The sequence below is a fragment of the Mytilus californianus genome, unplaced genomic scaffold (genome assembly GCF_021869535.1).
Source record: "Mytilus californianus isolate M0D057914Y unplaced genomic scaffold, xbMytCali1.0.p SCAF_6, whole genome shotgun sequence".
NCBI lineage: Eukaryota > Metazoa > Mollusca > Bivalvia > Mytilida > Mytilidae > Mytilus > Mytilus californianus.
In genome coordinates this window covers 73,076,243-73,103,329 of record NW_026262712.1, presented here as the reverse complement: position 1 = coordinate 73,103,329, position 27,087 = coordinate 73,076,243, and the positions used below count along the sequence as shown (strand labels likewise).

The 27,087-nt window shown below is 32.9% G+C and overlaps 3 protein-coding genes across 7 annotated transcripts in view; 1 reads left to right on the top strand and 2 right to left on the bottom strand.

Moving 5' to 3' along the window:
* Positions 1-25,412, bottom strand: part of LOC127705877 (aldo-keto reductase family 1 member B1-like) — a 147,978-nt gene extending 122,566 nt beyond the window's left edge. The window contains exons 1-6 of the mRNA XM_052210239.1: positions 25,263-25,412; positions 16,210-16,380; positions 15,702-15,818; positions 13,449-13,526; positions 12,690-12,806; positions 12,247-12,353 (exon numbers count right to left, since the gene is read on the bottom strand). Of these exons, the coding sequence (XP_052066199.1) occupies positions 12,247-12,353; positions 12,690-12,806; positions 13,449-13,526; positions 15,702-15,818; positions 16,210-16,380; positions 25,263-25,346 (674 nt within the window). The 5' untranslated portion in view covers positions 25,347-25,412. The remainder of the gene's footprint in view (positions 1-12,246; positions 12,354-12,689; positions 12,807-13,448; positions 13,527-15,701; positions 15,819-16,209; positions 16,381-25,262) is intronic.
* Positions 1-27,087, top strand: part of LOC127705886 (vesicle transport protein GOT1B-like) — a 145,278-nt gene that overhangs the window by 66,354 nt on the left and 51,837 nt on the right. The window lies entirely within an intron of this gene.
* Positions 1-27,087, bottom strand: part of LOC127705875 (1,5-anhydro-D-fructose reductase-like) — a 139,019-nt gene that overhangs the window by 90,819 nt on the left and 21,113 nt on the right. The window lies entirely within an intron of this gene.

The window sequence follows — 27,087 nt, the reverse complement described above, 5'->3', positions numbered from 1 at the left end:
TGCCCCGATTGATTGATTTAATTCGATTCAGTCTTTGAGCTGTATATTTTCGTTCTTCTTGTCGCAGACGCTTATCAAATTGTCTACGCTTTGTTTTGAATACCTCCCTTCGTTTTATTTTTACTCGACGCTCACCTTGATAACTCAAATAGTCCTTTTCGGCAATATTTACTTCACGAAGTAGATTTCGTAATTCGTTGTTCCAGTATGGTTTTGTGTTGCGGCGTTTGCGTTTGTGTGTGCTTTGTCCAAGATCTTTGTAGTCAAGAACCTTGTCCATTTCGTCATGAATTGCATTCAGTAACGATTCATAGATTGAGTTAATCCTTTGTTCAATGTTATGGCGATCGAGTAGTGAATCGACTACTTTGTCTAAACAGCGCACACATCGTTCGCTCTTGAATATATCATTTGGGATGTTCGTGACGTCATATTTTCGCATCACAGATTTTACATAGTTGTTTTCATAAATTGGCGTTTTAGTTACCTGCGAACTTGTATAATTTCGATATTCCGAATAATCAAAAGAACACTGTAACACTGAGTGATCTGGGACTCTTGAGTTGGGATGTAATTCAATATTGTGATCGATCAGCAAGTCCGACACAAGTTTTACCTCGAAATCGTAAAATTTTTTCAACGAAGCATGCGGAGTAATCATGTAGTCAACGACAGATTTACCGAGAGGCGAAACGTACGTAAAATTGTCCTTTGAACTGTCTCCTCTTCCGTTTAACAGACAGCAATTTGAGTCGTTTAAGAACTCCAACAGAAATACACCAAACGCGTTTTTTATAGAATCAATATAGCATCGTTCTGGTAGAGTACCGATAGAGTCAGTTAGATCTTGTGAGTTACCTATACGCCCATTGAAATCACCACAAATTAGGACTGGATTATAGCTACTATAAAGATACACCTGCGATAGAAGATGGTCGTAAAATTCCTGAGCAATGTTGCCCCTACTTGACCGCTCCGGCTGTAGATAACACACACACAGATAAAGCATAAAGTTTTGGTCATATTTGCATTTCAAATTAATCCAAAGAATATCATCTCTGCTGTTGTCAAGAATATCGACGTCAAAATTGTCAAGTATACAGTTTTTAATCAAAAATCCTATTCCACCACTACCCCTCCACGCTTTGTTCGAAAGAATTCGCCTATTACAACCTATCCACTTATAACCATCTAGTTCGATAGCTTCATTGTCTTTCAGATGGGTCTCAGAAATTCCATACACATCACAATTCAAAGAAGTTAAAATACTTTCCCTTAAAAGTCTGCCATTGTCATTTTGTCGTTTAACGTACCAGCCGTTGCAGTTCCAACTACCAATTGTCAGTTTTGCATCGGTCTTATTTGACTGGCATGCATATTAGTCTGATTTTTCAACAACACGACCACCCCGGAATTCCAAATTTGGAATCGATTTTATGATTCGCCGAAGGTTCGCCTCCTGCATTCGTTCATGACGTGAACGGTCCGTTTCAATGTATAAAGTATTGTAATCTTCCGTATCTTTTAGCTTCCGTTTGTTCCGAAGAACATCGATGCGTTCTTTTCCATCGGAGAAAGTTACAAGAACGGTTTTTGATCGATTAGAATTGTTAGTTGTACCGTTATTTTTACCTCCAATCTTCTGAACATCGACCACGTTAACGTCTAGGCCTATGGCATTTAAAACACCGTTAATATATGCCTTAAGGCTTTCTACGTCCGAATTATCATGGGTGATATTTTTAAATAGCAATTTGTGTTGTGAGCTGTTTTCATTAATTGCCGATTGTGTGGTGTTTTTAACTTGTAAATCTGATTCATATTTCAACATTTTATTTTCCAATGTTCTTATCTTATTATCAACATTAGCAAATTCCATTGACATTTCATCTTTCAAAGATTGTATACCTTTGCTGATCTCGTGTGTGAATTTTGATTCCAAGTTCGTAATTCTTTGCTCCAAAGATGTTCTTAGAGAATCTTGGTTCTGTTTAACACTCATCATTAATTTATATAAATCATTTGTTGATACGTTTTGGTCTGGGTTTGGCTCGGACATTATTGACTGAGAAGGTTGAATAGGAACAGAGTACGATTTTGTGTTCAATCTTTTGGTCGAAGGACGGACAAAATCACAATCAGAGTCAGAGGAACTTTGCCTTGGTCTTCGTGGAGGATAGTTTTTATATCTTGACATAGAGTGTTATGGGTGTTTGGTGTATATATACTTTCCCTAATAACTGTTTATCACAATATTCTTGTCTTTAACTGATTATCACTTCCAGATCAAAGGATATTTCTAATAATCTATCACATTTCTTTCAGTGAAAAATTCAAACGTCCATCTTGTTTAAACGTCACAACATAATCAACTCGTTAAAAACATGGCTCTTATTGTTTTCCGTGAAATAAATAGCAAATTAAGACGTATTTTTCATTGACTGCCTTCATTTTTTATACGAAAATAACAAAATCGGCCGCCATATTGTTGATCGTATTTACATCTTCTACGTACTGTTTATTATCCTCCAAAGAAGGATCACACCCAAATAAAGAAAGATAACTCAATCTTATTTTTTCCTAGCATTGAGTAACCTACTAAGATATTATAAAATATGTCTTCATACTTATGGTTTTAGAATTTATATGTTTAGGTGTTTTGAGTTATGGGAAAAGTTAAAGAGGTCTAAGAAGCGGGGTTGGTAGGGTGCCTTGGTCATCTTTTTCTGTATTTTTTATTTTCAATCCAAATTTTCACTGTTCACTTTATTCTAACATTGTGTAAATAGTCGTGTCCATGAACCAATCCCAGCAAAACTTACTAATACCATTGTCTATAGGAGATTTTATTTCTTGTCTGTATCGAGTTTCTATAATGATTTTCCATGTATCGCTGTGTATACTTTATATGCAATTTTATATGCATTTACATGTTTGTCTTCAATTACAGTTTTATTCTGTTATTGTTCTGTTTATGCATGATTTGGTGATTCATATATATAGCATGTTTAGCTTATATATATTTACTTTAATTATATATATTATCTTTAACTGTTAAAACCTGATTTGACCTTTTCTCGGTAGATTGTTCTGTGGTTAATTATAAACTTTTACACATCTATTTATTTGAAAGGATTTTCCCAACGTAACTGATCTGTGGTAATCAACTGGTCGTCTATGAATTTCTTTAATTTGATGATATTACACCTGGTGTTTCGGATATCATTTAGGTCAAGTTCGACCAAGGCCGTTCATCCTCGTCAGGTGCCCTGGCCTAATTTATTTTTATTTACTATAACATTTGGTTTTAATAACTTTTTTAATTGTTATCAATATGTTTCTATCGTGTAACGTATCAAATGCAGTTACATTTTGGGGCACTACACCTGGTGAATCTGTAATACACTTATAGTTTAATGTCCATTCCTTATCTAATTACATTATAATTTTGCCGAGGTCAAGTACTCCTTCACATTCTTGTGTTTACGATAAGCAATGATAGGCGGTCTGGGAAATAGATGTTGAGCGGTCTCGTCGTCTTCAATCAAATGCCAGTGTTTTCTTATTCGTCTTCCCAACTGCTTAAATAAAGGATTAAATTTCGTTGCTATGACTAGTGGTGGACTTTTCTGTTTGTTTTTTTGTTTTATAACATAATGTGTTTTGCCTACTTTTTCGTAGTGCTTTATTAACTAGTGGATTAATTTCATTTTCCTTGTGTCCCCTGAGTATAAGCTTGTGTTTAAATAGTTTGATCTGTGTGTCGAGGTCATCTTTGTTATTACACGATCGAATGAACCGTGTAACTTCGCCAATTATAAATCCCTTAAATACAGAGGCGTGATGAGCTGATGATTTATCTAAATATTGGAAGTTATCCGTAGGTTTGCGATATAATTTGATATCTAATATTTGTTCCGTTTTAAATCTATCTCCTTTAAATATTGTTACGTCCAAAAATTGTATTTGACTATTAGAAATTTCATATGTGAATTTTAACAATGGATGAATACTATTTGCAATCTGGTAAAATTCAATAAGCGCTTGTTCACTTCCTTTGAATAATAAAAAACCGTCATCTCTGTAGACAGATAGAAGAGAAATTTCGGACGATTGTGAGAACCGTTTTAATATTTCAGAAACGATTTCATATATTCTAATATCAGTTAAACTAGGAGACATTGGTGACCCCATCGGTACTCCAACTTTCTGTTTAAAAATCTGCCCGTTGAATTCAAATTCATTGTTTCCAAGGGCAATTTTCAGTAATTCTAACATATCTTTTTTGGGAGGCACCGGGATGTCAAATTTACATTGCATTATTATCGGCCACGCTCTGTCGATTGCGTTTATAATTTCCGTATGATGTAGATTGGTATACATACTAGAAATGTCAAATGAACTCATTAATATATCAGGAGAGGCTCTTATTTTTTCCAATTTGTTTATAAAAGAAGTTGTATCTTGTGTGTATGTCCAAAATTGGTTGACAACTGGTTTAATAAAATAATCGATATATTGTGCAATTCTTTCTAAGGGGCTATTACATAAAGATACAATGGGTCTTCCTGGAACGTCTATATTCAGTAAACAATTCTTATCAACTTTGATCTTTTCTCTATTATTTTGATTAATTTTATGAAGTTTTGGGAGGAAGTATAGTCTACCCAATCTTCTTTCATCGTCATTTTTTAGGAACTTTAGTGTGACATCATCAATGTAAGAGTTCTTGTGTAAACGAGAAATGATTGTGTTGATACTGTTCACGATCTCCGTTGTGTGAGATTCATTAATTGTTTCATAGTGTATATTGTCATTTAGCTGATTCATTGCCATTTTTATATAGAGGTCTTTGTCAAGAACAACTGTTGATGAATTTTTATCTGCCTTCTTTACTATAATACGATCATTTTTACGTAAGGATTGCAGTGCCATTCTTTCATTTTTTGATAGGTTGTCCTTAAATGTATATAATTGAATTTTCTCAAGTTCAATTCTTGTTGAAAATAAGTAGTTTTCAATTGCATTATTTGCCCAGCTTGGTTTATACCCACTTTTTAAAAGAAATGGATGACGATTGTATGTGTTAGACCCGTCATCAAAGTTATATTTACATCTCATTTTACGGGCTAGTTCGTTGAAGTCATTTATGAGAGTTTTCTTTGCATTTTGAAGTCTTGGACATCCCGGTTCCTCCCAAAAAGGATATGTTAGAGTTAATGAAAATTGCCCTTGGAAACAATGAATTTGAATTCAACGGGCAGATTTTTAAACAGAAAGTTGGAGTACCGATGGGGTCACCAATGTCTCCTAGTTTAACTGATATTAGAATATATGAAATCGTTTCTGAAATATTAAAACGGTTCTCACAATCGTCCGAAATTTCTCTTCTATCTGTCTACAGAGATGACGGTTTTTTATTATTCAAAGGAAGTGAACAAGCGCTTATTGAATTTTACCAGATTGCAAATAGTATTCATCCATTGTTAAAATTCACATATGAAATTTCTAATAGTCAAATACAATTTTTGGACGTAACAATATTTAAAGGAGATAGAATTAAAACGGAACAAATATTAGATATCAAATTATATCGCAAACCTACGGATAACTTCCAATATTTAGATAAATCATCAGCTCATCCCGCCTCTGTATTTAAGGGATTTATAATTGGCGAAGTTACACGGTTCATTCGATCGTGTAATAACAAAGATGACCTCGACACACAGATCAAACTATTTAAACACAAGCTTATACTCAGGGGACACAAGGAAAATGAAATTAATCCACTAGTTAATAAAGCACTACGAAAAAGAAGGCAAAACACATTATGTTATAAAACAAAAAACAAACAGAAAAGTCCACCACTAGTCATAGCAACGAAATTTAATCCTTTATTTAAGCAGTTGGGAAGACGAATAAGAAAACACTGGCATTTGATTGAAGACGACGAGACCGCTCAACATCTATTTCCCAGACCGCCTATCATTGCTTATCGTAAACACAAGAATGTGAAGGAGTACTTGACTTCGGCAAAATTATAATGTAATTAGATAAAGAATGGACATTAAACTATAAGTGTATTACAGATTCACCAGGTGTAGTGCCCTAAAATGTAACTGCATTTGATACGTTACACGATAGAAACATATTGATAACAATTAAAAAAGTAATTAAAACCAAATGTTATAGTAAATAAAAATAAATTAGGCCAGGGCACCTGACGAGGATGAACGGCCTTAGTCGAACTTGACCTAAATGATATCCGAAACACCAGGTGTCTTATCATCAAATTAAAGAAATTCATAGACGACCAGTTGATTACCACAGATCATTTACGTTGGGAAAATCCTTTCAAATAAATAGATGTGTAAAAGTTTATAATTAACCACAGAACAATCTACCGAGAAAAGGTCAAATCAGGGTTTAACAGTTAAAGATAATATATATAATTAAAGTAAATATATATAAGCTAAACATGCTATATATATGAATCACCAAATCATGCATAAACAGAACAATAACAGAATAAAACTGTAATTGAAGACAAACATGTAAATGCATATAAAATTGCATATAAAGTATACACAGCGATACATGGAAAATCATTATAGAAACTCGATACAGACAAGAAATAAAATCTCCTATAGACAATGGTATTAGTAAGTTTTGCTGGGATTTGTTCATGGACACGACTATTTATAAAATATAAGCTGTTTTGTGCTGTATTGCCATTAAGCACAGAAAAGGTAGAAAGGTGAAACTTGTAAAGTGTGTCAGACCATAGGAACAGAATGAAGCAGGACATTTTTCAAAAAATACTGCATATAAAGCTTAACTGTGCCAAGCAATGATTTAAAACTTGTGTGACAAGCTGCTTGATAAGTTTTCAGCCTAAAAAGTAGAAAGATAGTTTTTCTCTGGGCTAATGATGTTGTTCTTGTATATATATAACCAGTGATTCAATGAACAAACAATGTTTGATTATAATCTTTATTAAAACATGCCCTTTTACATATTATCATATCACGCGTTAAATGCCCTTTTTCAGGATTGGCACCCTGCCCTTTTGAAATCCTAGCTGGAACACTGTAAAGGTGTTCTTTATAAAGAAAACGGTTCTTTAGAATTCTTCATGGAATGGATACTCTTTGTGTTCACTTGCCCTGCAATAAAATATGATAAGATAGTTGGATAGTATATGCGAATGACAATAATAGAACCACGTGACTGATTTTACTTAAAGATAATATAAAAAGGATCACTTCCAACGGAGTTCTTTTGAATTTTTAAAGAATGCTTAAACACTAATTCTAATTTAAATATTAAAAGAGGAATTGGTAGGATAATTACAATTCGGTGGCTCTGGTAGCATGGAATTGGTAGGATTTACAATTCTATAGCTCTGGTAGTATGGAATTGGTAGGATATTTGCAATTCGATGGCTCTGGTAGCATGGAATTTGTGACTAATTGTATCAAGGGAATAATAACAAAGGAACAAAATCCTACTTCGCTAAGGTTTGATTTAAAAATAATTATCTTTTCATACTGATTTATATACCAAATAGATATAAGTTAGAAGATGTGGTATGAGTGCCAATGAGACAACTCTCCATCCAAGTCAAAATTTATAAAAGTAGACCATTATAGGTCACAGTACGGTCTTCAACACGGAGCCTTGGCTCACACCGAACAGTAAGCTATAAAGGGCCCCAAAAATTACTAGTGTAAAACCATTCAAACGGGAAAACCAACGGTCTAATCTATATAAAAAAACGAGAAACGAGAAACACTTATGAACCACATCAACAAACGACAACTACTGAACATCAGATTCCTGACTTAGGACAGGTGCAAACAAATGCAGCGGGTTTAAACGTTTTAATGGTACCAAACCTTCACCCTTTTTTTGAAACAATATTGTAACATCACAACATAGAAAGACACACTATAAAATATCAACTGAAATAGCTTAACTCAATCAATGGACATATTAACACCATTGAACATACACTGAACAAATAAATTTGACCTATGATACAATGTAAATACAAAATAAATAAACTAAGGGAAGAATAATAAAAGTAACATGTTTTATCGGTATGAAATGTTAAACAATTAAAGAAAAACAATATGCTCGAACAGAAATATCAGCCATTTGCAATAACACAGGTAAATGAAAATAGTTTTGTTGTAAGGTATACGTGTACAGTTCCAATAGAGAAAGGAAATATTTTTACAAAATAAATAATTTTGATGTTCATAGTACGAAGTGAAAATTTAAAGTAATATCAAACACTTATCAAAGCTGGTATATAGACCAGATATAACCCTAAATAACATTAAATACAAAAAAGCAATACTATTAGTATCAACAGGTCAAATAAACAAGAAAGTACGATTTGAGAGTACTCGCAGTTACTGACAGCTAGTTAAAATCCAAAACAATTAATAATAAAAAATCATGCATCAGAGACTAAAATCAACTAAAACACATCCCAGGGATTTAGTATTTTAACGTCATGGACAGTCAAAGAAGACATGACTAGTGCAATGCCAAAAATAAATGTATCGACAGACAGTAGGATAGTTAGTTTAACCTTTTTATAGATCAAAACGAACGTGGGTGTGTCTTTATACATCCCGTTTGAAAAGAATACAAATTTAGTTATGTTTTAATTTGCTGATGACAAAAATATAAATACAAATGCATTTATATACTACTTCAGCAAAGCCAAAAAAGAGAAATTGTCAATGACACCTAACTGCAAAATAAGCAAAGTATATACCTTCAGGAAACAAAGAAAAACTCACTTTAATATATTTTGTATTTTGTACTTGTATTTACAAGGGACGAATGAGAACTTACCATATGATATGGACGTCTGACCATCTGATGACCTCTAGTTATGTTTGGAATGCTATCCTTTGTGGCTTTGTTAATTATTTTGTGTGATTGTTTATAAAATCACCCGAAGGAATTGTTGTTTTAATTGCAACAAGAAGAATCAATTGCTGCTGTCTCTCATAAAAAAACATTATTAAATTTCGGATTTTTTATTTCTAAATTTTAGAGGATAATGTATAAAAAAATAAAAAATACAAAGAAAACACTGTTTTCATAATGAAAATAAATATTGAACTTTACCACTTCTCTATCCATATTCGGGGATATTTATCTAATGCCCACATTTGTTCCATCTCGTCTGGTGACAAGGAAAAACTGAACACCTGAAGAAGATTATTTTAAAATTATTTTACCTTTCATATTTCTTAAAACAATGTTTTTTGTGTTGTTGTTTTTTTTTGTTTTTTTTTTTTTTCTGCTGTATCGTTCATCATATAATTATTTTGAATTCTGACTATGAACCTGGTAGTGCATTTTTAAGAAGGAAATATATATGTGCAATGCATTTTGTATATGTTCTGATCTCTGTGGTAAGTTTAGAGACAAATGTAAACAAGAAACTTTGAACTCGGGAGAAAATACTGACATTTCCTAAAAACCATCTTCACTACATTTAGAAGAAATTATTACTATATAGATGCTTCAATCATAAAAAAATAACTGAAAAAGTATATAAAAACTTTTGAATATAAAACATCTATTTGAATAACGATTTGTTTGCTAAACTTTGATTTTATAATCTTTAAAGATTGTTATACGATTGCAGAACTCAATCTGTAAATGCAATATAAATGTGTGAGCATTTATTTTGGCAGAGAATTTTTTATTAAGGATTCACTCAAATATATTTTAATCATAGTTTAACACATCCTTTGAGTCCCATATTTAAATCCTTTTTTTGTAAATAATCGACTCACATCAAAATTCTCCTTGATTCTAGAAGGCGTTACAGATTTTGGAATAACAATGATATTGCGCTGCAATATAAATCTCAAAACTACCTGAAAAAAAAGGCAACTAATATGGAAACTGCTTATTAAATCTTTTTTAATGAAGATGACTTTAAAATTGAACATACTTGTCTATCTAAACAATTACAATGTATAATCGCACGCGGAAGCGTACAAGTCCCACCTCGAGTTTTGAATGTCCAGGATTCGATCCCCGGCTGGAAAAACCAACGGTTCCACCGTACGTCTGACATTTCAGAGTAGAGCAGACTGGTCGACTCAGAGTCAGGATAATGTGTCCAGGTATGGGTGACATGTCTTCATTTAAAATTGAGAATGGAAATGGGGAATGTGTCAAAGAGACGCCAATCAGACCAAAGAGCAGAAAACAGCCAAAAGCCACCAATAGGTCTTCAACACAGTGAGAAAATCCCGCACCCGAAGGCAGGCTTCAGCTGGCCCCTAAACAAAAATGTGTACTAGTTCAATGAAAACGGACGTCACTCTAAACTCCAAAATTTAAAAATGAACTAAAATTAAAAAATATACAATACTAACAAAGGCCAAAGGCTCCTGACTTGGGACAGGCGCAAAAATGAGGTGGGGTTAAACATGTTTTGTGAGATCTCACTTTGAATTGTTACCTTGTGAGCTATCACAATTGCAACTCGGTTCAGCCTACTGTTACATGTAGTATAGAAAGGAGTTCATATTCGTATCACATCAGCACGTTCGTGTCCTGATATGCATTTTATATGTGCCACTGAACGTCAAACACCAATCCAAACTTTCATGGATGTATTACACAAAAAATAAACAGTTTAAGCGTCTGGCGTACAAAATTTTTATCTTTGTATTTATGGTAAGTTTGTTTACCGAATGCATAAACAATCACAAAACTAATGTTTGTAATCCAAAGCTGGCAATATGTCGTACTGTTATACAACTGTCAAGTGTTAGGGGAGGATTGAGCGCTCACAAACTTGCTTAACCCCAACACATTCTGTAAGTGCACGTTACAAGTTAGATGCATATACTTCAGTGGCTGTCGCTAGTCGCTGTCTGTAATATTTAGTTGTTCACTTATTATTTTTAGCAAACATCATGCTGTTTGTTTTTGAATTGTTTCTTATTTTGTTATACCGGAACCTTTTATACATTTCACTATTCGGTATGGGTGTTGCATGTGTTCATTGATGAAGGCCGTATATATGTGTGACTGTCCTATTGTTGCTGATGTTCTCATCCTTTGGTCTTCGTTGGATAGTTGTCTCATAGGAAAATTGGCAATCATACCACATCTCCTTATTTACATAAGACAGGTTTAGCCTTTTTTTGTGCTCTCAAACGTTTTGTATTTATAATTGTCCGAATGCTGGCATGGAGCATATCTGATGAAGGAAGGAATTCTATAAATACGCTTCTTGTTCTTAGATTTTATATAGATTCTTTGGTAATTTTTAGAGATATCTCTTATTTGTAATTTATACTCTATATATTTTGTATCTCCTTTAACCAGACAGGTATTCCAAACACCATACTAGGTTTTAATGTGTACATATTACATTCAGAAAATGTGATACCATGGCTGTTTTTACCTCATGAATCACCATGCATACGTAAATTTTAGAATTAGCAGTACTTAAATTAAAGCAATTTTATATAGTATTGCTATAGCTGTTTGAACCATTTAGCTAATATTGCATTTTTTTATCAATAAATTCTCTCCGCTCCAATTTAGAATTTCTTTTACCTGTGGTATGGTTTTGCCTTTCTTTTGAGCAATATCCTTAAGTACAGGTTCGTCCAATATACTTGGTTCTTTCCCCGTTCGCCTATTATAATATAAACTTATAAATGTTAAGCTTCTGCAATCTTTTAATTTTAAACGGGGTTTTGATAATTGATTAATTGGTGTTTAACGGCTCTTTCAGCACTATTGTGCTATTTCGTGGCGGTCAGTTTTTATTGGTAGTGCAAGCCGGAGTGCTATGAGAGAGGGAAACTGACAGTCAAAGTCAATTAAGATTGGAGTCGAGCGCACCTGTCACGAGCGGGTTTTAATGATATATATGTAACCACTGAGTTTTTACAATGGAGAGGTCATAATTTAATTATGACCCGTACTATATGTAAATGTGTTTGCATTATTATTATTTCACTTCAAAGCATAAAGACTTTATAAGTTTTTAAACCAATTAATCATAAACGTTCAACGTCATTCATAAAAGCTATTTGCAAAAATTGTTCTGTTATAGATTGACGGAAAATCTACCAAACGATAGTTGAAAGCAGAGGTAATGTTCTTCTAAGTTATCTGTCAATATCTTATTGCAGTTCTATTATGCTATCATAGAAAACAGTACACATGGAACGTTATACCCACAAAGGACTGTCCGGGTTTGCTAGAGGTGCATAAGCCGTCACTGTAATGCCTTTTGACAAGCAGAAATTCGCAAGCTTCCTATTTGAGAAATAAGGATGTATTTCCACCTACAAATACAAAATATTTAAATAAAAATAATAAACAATGCTATTCGATATTTCTTGTTGTACTGTAGACCGAATTCTTTTGTCTATAAAAAATAGAAAAACGCAAAAATAGTAAAAAGCAAATGAAGATTAGGAAATATATGCTATATAGAGACAGAAGAATTCGGTCTAGTTGTACTGTTATTCTTGGCAAATAAAAAAAAGACCTTTACTGACTTAATCTTCTATATTTCATCATTCTCAAAATTCTTTTTTAGAAGCAGCTTACCCCAAAATCGGGACTTGTATATTTTTAATGAAAAATGCCAACATTTTAAGACCGATATGTCATGTTACCTGCAGATTACATGGTTTTATCCTGGCACTTTGTAGTATACGTTCTACCTGTGACTTGTTAAAGTTAGACAACCCTATATTCTCTGCCATGCCAGCATCAACTAATTCTTCCATACCCTGCAAGTTCACAAGTTCACAGGTAGTGATGATATAAGAATTAAGAAATGTAAAAAAATAGAAAAAAGATCGAAATTGTATGTACCATAAAGCGAAAATGAAACTGTAAATATAAATGAATTTCAAATGTATACTTTGTCATTTACAAGAATAATCCTCGATATTTGAATTATTTTTAAAAGCGTTAAAAGATATTTGATATACTAATATATATGGGAGTGATGATTAAAATATATCTATGACCGTAAGATATGAAAATAAAAGTATGTGAAATGTGTATATCGATTCATCGCAAAAGATTGAAAAAGATATAAAACATGTTCTTCTTCTAAGATTTTTTCCAAACAAGAGAAAATGGGCTTTAAAACATTATTTCCACTTTTTTAATTCTTCAATGAGTATCATGTAAAAAAAATGTTTTTTTGTTTTAAAAAGATGAAGATATTTCTATGATAAATCATTCTAAATCAATATATCGGATTGTTTCTTTCACGTTATATGATAGCTGGTTCTTTGATTTTAGTAGAGAAAGATATTTCTATGATAAAGTATATTTCATAAGTATAATTCCAAAATATCAGATTCATAAATCATCATCGTTATGTCTGAGTGTCTTAGAAATGTATGCAAAGTGAACCATACCTTCCATGTATCTATTATGTCGTGATTCGCAAACATCATCTGGTCATTTTTATCTTTGGGAAACAAATCATCTCCGTCCTACAATGAAGAAAAAAAATCACCAAAGATACCAGGCTTATATTATAAAATTTAATTGATTTATCATTAAAAAATACTTTGATGCAATAAATGATTTAATTCATAATTTAGCGACGTAAATCTGTACTGGTAAGTACAAAAATAAGTAAACTCAAATGTACAAATCAACGCCTGGTGTACCGAGAAGAAAACATAATGAGTTTTTTTAGAAAAAAACTAACCATACAAATTTAATATTTGACAGTAACATATAATTGTATATATTTATATAGCACTATTTATTGCATGTAGTTGATAAACACCAACCCATCATTACTTCAGAAAAAATAGAAGGCGGAAGATACCAAAGTGACAATCAAAATTCATTATTCAAAGAGAGACCGACAGCACCATGGGGAAAACAATAATCGTCGTGAAAACAAACAATAGTCTAAAAATACTACAAAGAATGACTGAGCAACAAGAACCATACCGAAAAACCGGGGGCGATATCTGGTTGTCCAGAAGGGTAACAATGTAACAATGCATTCAAAACTAGTTCGGACGCAGAGATAAGATCTAGAGCTTGACATATAGTATGGTCAGTTTTCTTTCAGCGAAGACTAATATTCAAGTCTAAATGCCATGTTAGTTTCATATCTCATCGACATTTACTCTTTTACTCGCATGGAAACTCAATTAACATTCATATTTACGGTCATGTTTCTCTCTCCAATATATTTTATTTTAAAGTATTTAGAATTACAAATAAAAAAAAACTTTTCTTGATTGCTGTTCTTCGTATTTGTAATTTTTGTTGTTGTTTGTTTTATATTTGAAAACACTGTTTATTCGTATGTGTAAAAAAAGAGGGACGAAAGATACCAGAGGGACAGTCAAACTCATAGATCGAAAACAAACTGACAACGCCATGGCCAAAAATAAAAAGACAAACAGACAAATAATAGTACAGATGACACAACATAGAAAACCAAAGACTAAGAAACACGAACCCCACCAAAAACTGGGGGTGATCTCAGGTGCTCTGGAAGTGTAAGCAGATCCTGCTCCACATGTGGCACCCGTCGTGTTGCTTATGTTATTACAAATCCGGTAAATAGTCTAATTCGGTAAGTCACATTCGTGAAAAGGGCGGGTATTATAGTTACGACATAAGTAACTGTGTTTGTATTTGTATTTCACCTTTGCTTTTTTCTATGTTATAACATTCATTAAGTGGGTTTATTTTTTCATCTATTTTTAGTAACTATGACCAAGTCCTAGATTGCACCAACGGCCTTTTTTGGGGACTTGCTGGTGCCTTTGGATGTCAAAGCGCAGTCCTTCCAGAAAAGTTGGAAAGCTGGCACTGCCAACTGATGCCCCTATTTTCATATTTATGGAGAGAAAACAGTTTTATTGGAATGGTTCAAAATACAAATATGCTTGGAGGGACAAATAAAACATGTTCTATAAAGTTTTCAATATGAATGGTAAAAAAATCAATCTTTTTTGTAAAAGTGACCCTGATCGTCGACCGGATGACCACAGGCGTCCTCTGTTTTCCTGTATCTTCAGTCTGTACAAATTTCATTATACATAATCAAGGGAAACTCAAGTTATCATCTATAAACCGTATTCCCAAAAAAAAAATATTCGTAACAGTGACTTTGACTTCTGACCTATTGACATCAACATACATCCTTCTTCTCCTTCCCTATATCTTGCATTTGTATAAGTTTCTAAACCTAAGACACAGTAACAGTAATACCAACATGTATCTCTCTTTATATGCGAACTTATAGCAAAGTCATTTATTAAGTGTTATTTTCATTTGAAATCCAAAATAAAGTATATCTTCAAAAATCACGGACAGACAAACCTCGGACCGTGCACGTGGCATGTAATAACATATTGCATTCTAGTGGAATCAGGAATCGAAATCCAAGAACCAATACACGAACGCAATAAAGAGGAAATCCGACATAACTTCTAAAGAAAAAAGTAAAAAAAAAACACACACACACACCATCACCACACACACACACACACACACATATATACAACATTGTTGTGCTGGGTACAATCATTAAGCCTAGTCTAGACTAGTCACCTTTTTTAGAACCACAACCTTTTTTTACTAACAGTGGAAACTGTTAAACCCACAAATTATGTTTAAAGCATTTCAATCCTTACCTTAAGTGAAATAGGCCAGTGAATGACCAGCAGCTGGACACAGTTCACTTTAAGATTATCCAACGATTTCTGGAAATTTTCCTTTATATGCCGTGGATTATGATGTGTGTTCCATAGCTGAAAAGTTTTCGTCCAGTGGAAAGTTATATGAAATAAATAATGTTAACAGTTCTAATAAAAGTATCGGGAGCATTTGAAGACTGTAGTACCCGCAAGCTTGGTGCTTGAAAATTGGTAGATTTCGTCGGAAATGTATTATTTTGGACTATTAGAAACAATCTAAAAATGTGTGCATGAAACGGTTTTTTATACCGTATATATTTCTTTTCTCAATACATCATTTATGTTTCGGTTGTTTAAATCCGTATTAAAAAATAATGTAACCTTCTAAATAATTACAAGAGATCATCACATCTTTTTTTTTTTATTTTGAAAGAAAATATGACAAATGAGGCGAAAGATACCAAGGTGACAAGAATAACTGACAAAGTTATGGCTACTGTCCTACCTTAGTCGTGATAAACATTTCTTTTTTATCTTTAATTGTACCGTCATCTAACTTGGCCTGTATACCATCTCCTACTTCCTTTTCGTTTTCATATGCATAGGCACAATCAACACTCCTGTACCCGATATCTATGGCATACTTCACTGCTTTCCTGACTGAACCAGGTCCACCCTGATAGAAAGTTAAAAAAACAAAAAAACATTAAACGCTACATTCAGTTTTTATTGTGCATTTGTCTTAAAAATTATAATTATTTAAAAGTAAACGTTATAATTTTGCAAAAATGTATTTGGCGAATTTGCAAGTGATTAACGTCTCCGAGAAGACGTTATAAGAGTTGAACGATGGACAGTCTGCGGGCTGAATGCTTCTTACTACTAGTATCTGATTGGAAGATATTGCTGACTCTATCCAGGAACGTATGTACTGTTCCCAGCTCTATCATAGCTAACTTGTGTTGATTGGTTGGGACAAAACCTAGTAAATGTCTTTTGATCCCGTAAAGTGTCGGAATTGAACTCTCTATTTTAGCAATTAGATTTTGCCTGGTTACCAATCATGCAAATCGGTACACAGGTAACACTTATCTATAAATAGCCGAAACTCCTGAAATATTGTAAACACACGTGTGATTATTTAACGTTCTATCCAGTCGCTCACTGTTACGTACATCTTGTACACGAAACCATACTTATGAAAACATCGTGCTTTTTTCTTAGCCTAGATTATAAATATTTATACTTAGTAAGATAATCCAAAAGCAATAATAAAAAAAATGACTAAAAGAGAGATATTTTCGATTAAATATTAATTTGAACAGGAATTTTTATCTCGGAAAGGGGGTGGGGGGACCTTTTTATGGTAAAAGCACATATATGTCTCAGTCTGGTAAAAGGAAAATACCCTAGAGATCAAATATTTTTTTTACAATTAGTATGTCTACACATAGCTATGATGCATGGTTACGCTATTTCATCATGCTTGACAAACATGACAAATTACGAGAGTGATTTTAATTGCATTTGAAAAAAAGTATCGTCATCTGATTAGTTTCAGATTCAATCTTCAACCTTGACTTAAATATCACCAAAATTTCTCGACCTCATCAAAAGCTTAAAATAGGCCTATTCTAGTTGCTCATCCCTACCTCTCACTACAAATGATAAGTATGATAAGTGCCCCATCCCCCACCCCCCACCCCCGATCTTTAGGGTAGGGTTTGGGCGGGGTTGAACGTTTTCTAGCTCTCACTATCAAAATAGCAGACGATGAAGAACAGAAGACTAAAAAAATCAAAAGGGAAATATATATATAAGAAGAATATAAAACTACTCTCAGACGATGAAAGCAATTATACATGTATGCTATCATATTTCAGCAATGCTTAATTTCTATGAATGATTTTAAAGGAGATATGAAGTATATAATAATACGTAATTAGTTTAGACAGCAACCCAATTAAACAACAAACAGAACAATTTACTTCTAAAATTCAATCTACGGTCTTCTACAATGAACATGTCATTACATTATTTTAAGTTTTTAATCCTCCCAAGTCTAGCTATGATATATAGAATAGTTGTGAATACATGTAAAAAAAAATATCTTAATAGCAAACAATGAATATTACTTAAAACAATGAGGAGGGTCAAGAACAAACTTCTGGTAGTCTTTATAGGTATTTATTTTTATGTGTATTTAATTCTTCTATCTGTTCTGTCATGATCGTATATTTTTGTAATCTATATTTAGTATATATATTAATTATACATGTACCTATATGTTGTAAAACATTTGGTTGATAAAGAATTGAATAGTTGTTTTGAGGTTTATTGACCATTTATACTATATATATATATGCTATATGAGAGAAAGAGAAACAAAAGAAAATTATAAATTTCAAATACGAAAATACTATTGGCATTTTAAAAGAACGGTCTCTCACAAAAGATTATGTCAATCCAGTATGTTAAGCTTTGAAGGATTAGTACGATATAAGGACCTTATTTGACACCCAACATGGAACGGTATACTGCTTCATAACGTGTTTGGTAAAATCCGCTGATTTATATGGTCTTATATGCAAGGCTATTCTGAATGAATTAATCTACAAAGCGAGAACACTTTCCACTTTCATCAGCTAAGAGGAAGCTAGCTTTTTTAGAAAAGCTATTACTTGTTTAGTATACTCATTCAGAAATTCTGACCGGTATTACATAACTATTCATATCCAGTGGCGGATCCAGAGGGGGGCGTAGAGGTAAAATGATTATAAATCAGACTTGACTTCGTGAACTTTGCCATTTCCCGCGTATTTAATTTTTATGCGACAATTCTTTACTTATAAAGATATTTTTATCTCGTATTTACTGTAATATATTATTGATTATGTCAAGGTCATGTGATTCGCTACGGTGGAGTTGACCAGTGCGTCGAAAAAACGTCACTCAGTCATTTTGAAATTCAAATTACAGTAACACATTGCTTAGGCTGAGGATGACAAGCATGACACCTTCAAAGCGAGTAAGGATCGAGCAAGAACGTATTGACTTCTATTTCACAATTCCACCAAACAGAAAGTAATTCTCTATTACACTCTCAAGAAAAAAAAAAGTTCACAGCAATATTATTAACCTACGAAAACATGTTTAACCCCACACGCCCCAGCCCATTAATAACACTGCTGAATAATAATCCCCAGTCAGTAAGCTCTAGATAGATTTAAAATCTATGGTACGGACCATTTGATTTGAGGGGGCAGTCTGAGATATTTTAGAGAAAAAATTCTGACCCTGATTTTTTCCTTAAACAAAAATTCTGGCCGTATCTGGATTGAAAACAATAACGGTAATCTTGTCCACTTTTTTGCTATTAGAAACAAAGATTTTAAACAGAATTATTGAGCATTAAATGAACATGTTGAATGAAAAACGGTCGTAATTTTTTGGGGGCGGGGGTTTGCATGTTGTAAATCCCATATCTGACCGGAATGTCTCTTTCTCCGAACTGATACGCTGAATACTTTTTTCAAGGCCCGACTTCAACCTGCCTGCTCGGTGTGGCCTTTGTGTCTCCATTTGTCGACCGTCATTCTTCGTTGTCATTTCAGACTCATTCGTAGCCTTTGGTTGATTTTGAACCCCTCACTTTCCTTGTTGGGTGAAACATTTCAACCAAACATTTGGATTAAAATTGCTAGTTTGTCTTTGTTCGTGTCTGTCGTATTGTAAATTTCATTGAATGGCCGTATATCTTGTTTTCAACAAGAAATCTGTGAGGTTATGCTAACTAACCTTACAACACACGAGACTTTTCCATGTCAATTTTTAACTGACAAATCCCACATTAAATATATTAGTACAGTACAGTAAGGGATATCGCATGATGATGTTTTGTCAGAAATAGGTCAAGTAATTAATATTGAGGATGTGTTATCAATTCAAATCACTGAAAAAGACTGTATAGTAACTCTAAAAAACCCTGAAACAAAAGACAGGCTAGCGGCTCAAGGCATAACGCTAAGAGACAGATCTATTAAATTTTATGAAGTAGAGAGTTTAATTACTCATGTAACAATAAAAGACGCACCTTACGAACTAGAAAACTTATACATTTGTACTCAGATGTTTAGATTTGGTAAAGTAGTTCCAGGCTCTATAAAACGAGGCGTCATCAAAGGCACAAACATCGAAAATGGGTCTCGGTATATTGATATTCTGGAATGTGATGCAGTGCTCCCGAATAGAACATCATTTGGTCGTTTTGAAGTAAGACTTTTTGCTGATAACAATCGCACTCCATGTATATACTGTCATATCACAGGTCATCCTTCATACAGATGTAAGGACAAACCAAGTATCATGAATCAAAACAGATGTTACAATTGTTGTGGTATAGGTCACGTAGCTAACGCCTGTACAAGTGAAGGATACTGCTCCTACTGTAACGTCAAAGGTCACGCCAGACGAGACTGTGAGCAGTACAAACAGGAAACAGAAAAAAAGGAATTGGGCAGTTATGGTCCTGAAATATTAGAGGGAAGACAAGACAATACAGAAAACATTCACACTGACGAAGACGACGAAGAATCCATCTCATCAGACAACGCAAATTGTGGAAGAGAGACAGTGTGTGTTCTCCTTGGAGCATCTAATTGTATTAGGCTCGGACATATCGACGATTCGTTAGTAAACGCCTCAATATCTGGATGATCCTTTGACAAAATTGAACAAAACATTGATCTAGCTTTTCAAAAAACTGAAAACAAAGATATTGAAAAGATTGTTATCTGTCTAGGCACAAATGACATAAGTAGAAATAAAAGTGACTCTGATCAAATAAACCTTCTTGTAACAAGCGCTGTCAATCGTGTGAAGTCTAGCTTTCCAGAGGCACAAATAGGCCTTTGCAATATAATACCGCGTAAAGGCAACGGCGCTCAATTTCAGAAAATAAATGAAACGACCAAAAATGTAAATAGTTTCATGAAAAAACTTTGTGTTCGAGAACAATCTGTAGCATTTGTTGATATAAATGATCAATTTTATAAACACGGAGCTGTAATCAGAGCGTTGTTTGATAAAAATGACAGTAGCGGTGTACACATCAGCACAGAAGGCGCACAAAGAATTAACAGTAAACTTTGTGAGTTTCTTCATAGCCCAAATACGAACTTAACCGTATCAAACACTCCGGTTGATCGCAAACGCAACAGGAGTGACAAAACTACTCCAACATCTGCAGACCGGACATCCAAAGTATCAAGAAAAGAGACATGCATAGATCATGATTAAACCATGTAAATAAACACTCAGACTATTTTAATCTGATTTTACTGTTAAAAACAAAATATTTAAAAAAAAAAAACAAAAACAAAAACACAAATGTATCACTGTAAATATCATGTCCACTTTTTTAAACATATTTTTCGTATGTATATTTTATTTAGAAGTATTTCGTTTATATGCCTATATCTATATACTGCAAAAAGTGCAAAAATTGCTAAGATGTACCAAATTGTAATGTTATATATGGAGAACATGAATAAGTATCGGTTTATTAGACCTATTACGGTTTTAAAACGACGTTTAATAATTAAAGTTTTACCTGATTTGTTTACACACAGGTATACACATGAACGATCCGTTAAGTTTATTTTACCGAATAGACATAACCAGGTTCAAAGCATTCAAGTGAAACATTTAAATGACGAAAGAAAGGGAAAAAAACCTATTCGAACTTAATATGTCTTTGTCAATTGCTTCAATAAATGTAAATGGTTTACGAAACAATATAAAACGAGATGTGATTTTTAATTGGTTGGTTTCAAAAAAGTTTGATATCATTTGTCTACAAGAAACACACTGTACGAAATCTGATATTGATAACTGGGGTAATGACTGGAAAAAATTTGGGGGAGGTGAATCCGTTTGGAATTGTGGAACTTCTGATTCAAGGGGAGTGGGATTCCTTTTGCAAAAGAAATTTTCCGAAAATGTAACTTTTATTAATCACGATGAAAACGGAAGATGTCAAATGTGTGACATAAAAAGAGATAATGCTGTATATCATATTGTTAATGTATATACACCGAACAACGGTTCCGATAGAAAGACTTTTTACGAAAATTTGCGTAATTTAAATAAAATGTATGACGATGATAGCGTTGAACACTACACCGTATTATTAGGAGACTTTAATTGTACTTTAGACAAAAAACTAGACAGAATGCCATCACATCAAAATAATGACGTCGGTACAACAGAATTAAAAAATCTTTTGTTGAGATATGAATTAGATGATGTATGGAGATCTCGATTTCCAGATACAAAACGTTATACGTTTCAGAGAGGAAACTCGAAGTCTCGTATTGATTTTATTTTCTGCAGCAAATCTTTGAATAGTAAAATATTTAACACTCGTATATCACATTTCCCGTTTAGTGATCACGAAATAGTTACATCAAAAATTAAGCTAGATGATATAGAAAGAGGGCCGGGTATGTGGATTATGAATTTAAATACAATTAAATCTGAACAGTTTTCAAATGCCTTTAAAGTCTTTTGGGAAGGATGGAAAAATAGTAAAGACAAATATAATGATATACAAGAATGGTGGGATATAACCAAAAGTAAAATAAAATTTCTAACAATTGATGTTAGTAAAACACTAAATTGCTTATATAATAACAATCACATTAAACAACTAGAAAAACGACTTGAAGCATTAAAATTGGTAGAGGAAAAAACAAATATCATCAATTCTAGAATAACCGAAATTGAACGCGAAATTAAGGATATTTATACAAATTTGACAGAATCTGCGAAAATCAGAGCAAAAATTAAATAGGCAGAGGAAGGTGAAAAATCTACGAAGTATTTTTTTAATTTAGAAAAGAAAAATGGTCAAAACAAATTGTGGAATCGTATAAAAACAAAAACGGGTGAGTATAAATATGATATTGATTCGATATTAAAAGAACAAGTACAATTTTATTCCACACTTTTTACTTCTGAAGGGTGGGACAAACAGTGCGGTGAAAAGCTTTGCCAATTTATTGAAAATAAGGTAAGTTCCGACGATAAGGAGATGCTTGAAAGTAAAATAAATATGGAAGAATTAGAAAAAGTGCTCAAAGATCTAAAGACTAACAAATCGCCAGGTGAGGATGGCATTATATCTGAATTTTACATTTTTTATTGGGATATAATAAAATATGATTTTTTTACACTCCTTCAAGAAATATTTGATAAAAATGCCTTAAGTAAATCACAACATAAAGGGGTTCTTACGTTATTACATAAGGGTGGTGAAAGAGAAAATATTAAAAACTGGAGACCTCTTACATTACTTAACACCGATTATAAAATCATAGCAAAACTTCTTGCAATGAGATTGAAAAAATTCTTACCAAAAATAATACATCCAGATCAAAAAGGATTTGTTAAAGGAAGAAACATTAGTGATGCTAACAGATTAATTCAAGATATAATAGACTATATTGACAACGAAGAATAATAATATTTCTTGATCAACAAAAAGCCTTTGATAGAGTTGAATGGGATTGGGTGGATTTTGTATTAGAAAAGTTTAATTTTGGGGAAAAATTTAGACAATGGATCAAAATGTTACTTTATGATGCTATAACTTGTATAAAAACAAATGGACATGTTTCAAAATATTTTTCGATAACTCGTTCGGCCAGACAGGGCTGTCCAATAGCACCCCTTATATACATTTTGCAAGCAGAACCAATGGCATGTGCAATACGAGGTAACAAGGAAATTGAAGGGATTAAGATACCTGGTGAGGGGGGTAAAAGTATAGAAACTAAATTATGCATGTTTGCTGACGACACTCAGCTTTTTAACAAAAATGAGAAATCAGTAGAAAAATCTTTTGATGTCCTAACGCTATATGAAAAAGCTTCGGGATCTAAAATTAATTATGATAAAACCAAAGGTTTACTTATAGGATCTCTTAGAAGGAAAAAACTAAAATTTAATAAAATTAAATGGATTACAGGTAATGTAAAAACCCTCGGAGTAAATCACGGATATGAAATTGATAATGATGCTATATGGCAAAGCATTATAGAAAAGATTAAAAACTGTGTCCACGTGTGGAAAAGCAGGAAACTTTCATTTAGTGGTAAAACCTTAATAGTAAAAAATTTCATATTGCCCATGTGCAGTTATGAAATTGAAATGCGGGGAATTCTTGAAAAATATTCAAAAGAAATAAACAATATTATTTGGAATTTTATATGGGATGGGAAAGTTAACCAAATAGAAAGACAGGTTTGTTGTCTTGATATAACAAAGGGTGGAATGGGCATGATTAGTATAGAATTATTCATTAGAAGTAAGCAAATAAAGTCTCTTTATCGCATTCTTCATGAACCATTAGAAAGCTGGAATGCGATTAGCAAGTATTGGCTTCGACAATTTGACAATAAGTATAATGATCAATATTTTTTATGTAAATGTTCAAATATTAATGGACTAAATCTTAAAAATATTCCTTTATTTTATCAGAAAATGGTCTATACATGGTCTAATTTTCTAAAAATTGGAGATAATCCCAAAACAAAGCACGAGGTACTTAATATGAGACTATTTGGTAATTCAAAAATTTTATTCCAAAATAAGCCATTGTTTTTTTCTTCATTTCTAAAAAGTAACATGAAATATATCAAAGACATATGGAATGAAGAAACCAACGAATTTTACAGTTGTTGTTCTATATTTGAAAAACTTGTGGATAAAAGAAACTGTATATCGGAATTTTCAAGAGTTAAAAGTTCAATACCAATCGACTTCTTACAAATTTTAGAAATTGATAATGAAATTAATGTAAAAACAAACATAGAATTGAAACTTTCTGATGAAATGTTCATATTAGATAGAAATGACAAAAAAATCAAACATAAAGAATTGAAACTCAAATATATTCGAGACACGATTAATCAGAAAATATATCCAAAATGTCAAAACAAATGGCAAGAAATTTTTGGGCACGAAATTAATTGGAAAATAGTATGGGACAATCTGAAAAAAGTTAATATCACCAATAAAATAAAAGAATTTCAATGGAAATGCATTCACAATATCATATATACGGAAAGTAGACTTAAAAAAATGCAATTGTCAAACGGAAAATGTCATATTTGCCAAACGGTCAATAATACTGAAAATTTGCAACATTTATTTTTCGATTGCAATACAACCAAAATAATCATTAGTAAAATCAAAGATATTTTCACATTTTGGAATGTTCAATTAGATGATGAAAATTTAAAACATTCTATGCTTTTGGGAGATAGCAGTGGTCAATCGAACCACACTTTACTTGTAAATCTCTTTTTTATTTTGACAAAATGGTCCTTGTGGAAAATAAGAAACAAAATCAAATATGATGGGATAAAAATGTCATCTACAGATATCAAAGCTTACTGATAAAAGAAACCTATAAATAGAATTATATCTGATCATGTTGACACTTGAAATATTATTAGTCATTGCACAAATATTTACCGACGCAGATATACTTACCGTTACATTATGGGTTCCTAACCCAATAACAGGATACTTCGTTCCATTTGGTAAAACAGCAAACTCTGCAATGTCTGAACTCATTGTATGTTCTACTTGCACCCAAGTCTTTCTAAGTTTAGTCAGATTTAAACTATGAGTACGATTAGTATTCCTAACATGTGTCGACCTAAATATTTACATCTTAGCGGTGTTTGCATTTGAAAAAGTTTTGTACGCGGTTTAATTTGTACTGGTTTGGCTTTACTTTTCTTTTGGTCAACGTTTGTATTGGGTTTGAGACTTTTGTATATTTGGTAACGAGCATCACTGAAGAAACATTAGTTGTCGAAATGCGCATCTGATGCAATAAAATTAGTAACGTTAATGTTATTTAAAGATGTTGAATATAACTAATATAAAAATAAGGAGATGAGGTATGATTGCCAATGAGACAAGTATCCACCAAAGTTCAAATAAAGTGGATGTAAGCAATTATAGGCAACCGTACGGCCTTCAGCAACGATAAAAACCCACACCATATAGTCGGCTATAAAAGGCCCCGACATGAAAAATATGAAACAATTCAATTGAGAAAACTAACGGCCTAATTTATAACAAAACAATTAACGAAAAACAAATATGACAGACATGAACCAACGACAACCACTGAACTACAGGCTCCTGACTTGGGACAGGCAAATAAAGAATGTGGCGGGGTTGAACATGTTTGTGAGCGCTCAACCCTCCCCCTAACCTGGGACAGTGGTGCAACAGCACAACATAAGAACAAACTATAAAAATCAGTTGAAAAAGGCTTTAACTCATCAGATCGATACAAAACATCAAACATAAACACAGACTGGACGTGGCAGCGTCTAAGGCAGGTTTAAATCGTTTTAACCACATTTGATAGTTATATGAAAAATGGTCTCAAACTTTGAACTAGCTTTCAGTAACTGCGAGTACTCTAAAATTTGTACTTTGTGTCTTTTTTGTTGTTGTTGGGGATGTATAAATACCTTGCCATGTCCGGTCTGTGATAGTTGTTTTTCTGCGATGTACGGATCTGATGAGTTAAGCCCTTTTCAAATGATTTTATAGTGTGCTCTTATGTTGTACTGTTACACCACTGTCACAGGTTAGAGGGAGGGTTTTGCGCCAGCAAACACGTTTAACCTCGCTACATTCTGTATGTGCCTGTCCCAAGTCAGGAGCTTGTAATACAGTGGTCGTCGTTTGTTGCTGTTTATCATATTTGTTTTTCGTTTATTGTTTTGTACTTAAATCAGACCGTTAGTTTTCTCTTTTGAATTGTTTTACATTTGTCATTTCGGGGCCTTTTATAGCTTACTATGCGGTATTGGTTTTTCTCATTGTTGAAGGCCGTACTGTGACCTATAGTTGTTAACATCTATGTCATTTGGTCTCTGGTGGAGAGTTGTCTCCTTAGCAATCATACCACATCTTCTTATTTTCATATATCAATCAGAACTGATACCGACGTAGTTTGAAGCAGCAGAGGCCCAAGTACTTCAAGTATGGAAGCAAAAACAATCGGATTTGCTTAAAATTCCAATGTGAAATGTCCAGGGGCATCAGCAGGTTTGGGATTTTCTGCTTTGCATGCATCACAAAGCTAGATATCTTAGGAATCAGTAGAAAAGTTCGGTTTCTGTCACCTTTCTGTTATCTGGATAACAAATATATTTGTTTAACGAATTTGGATTTATAATGTTATTGAAGAAGATGATGATCTGCTTGCGATTTAAAAACGAAATGAAGCCAAAGATGCATGTACTAGAAAATGTCCTCCTTATTCGAAATATATTTGTTTTATACGTAT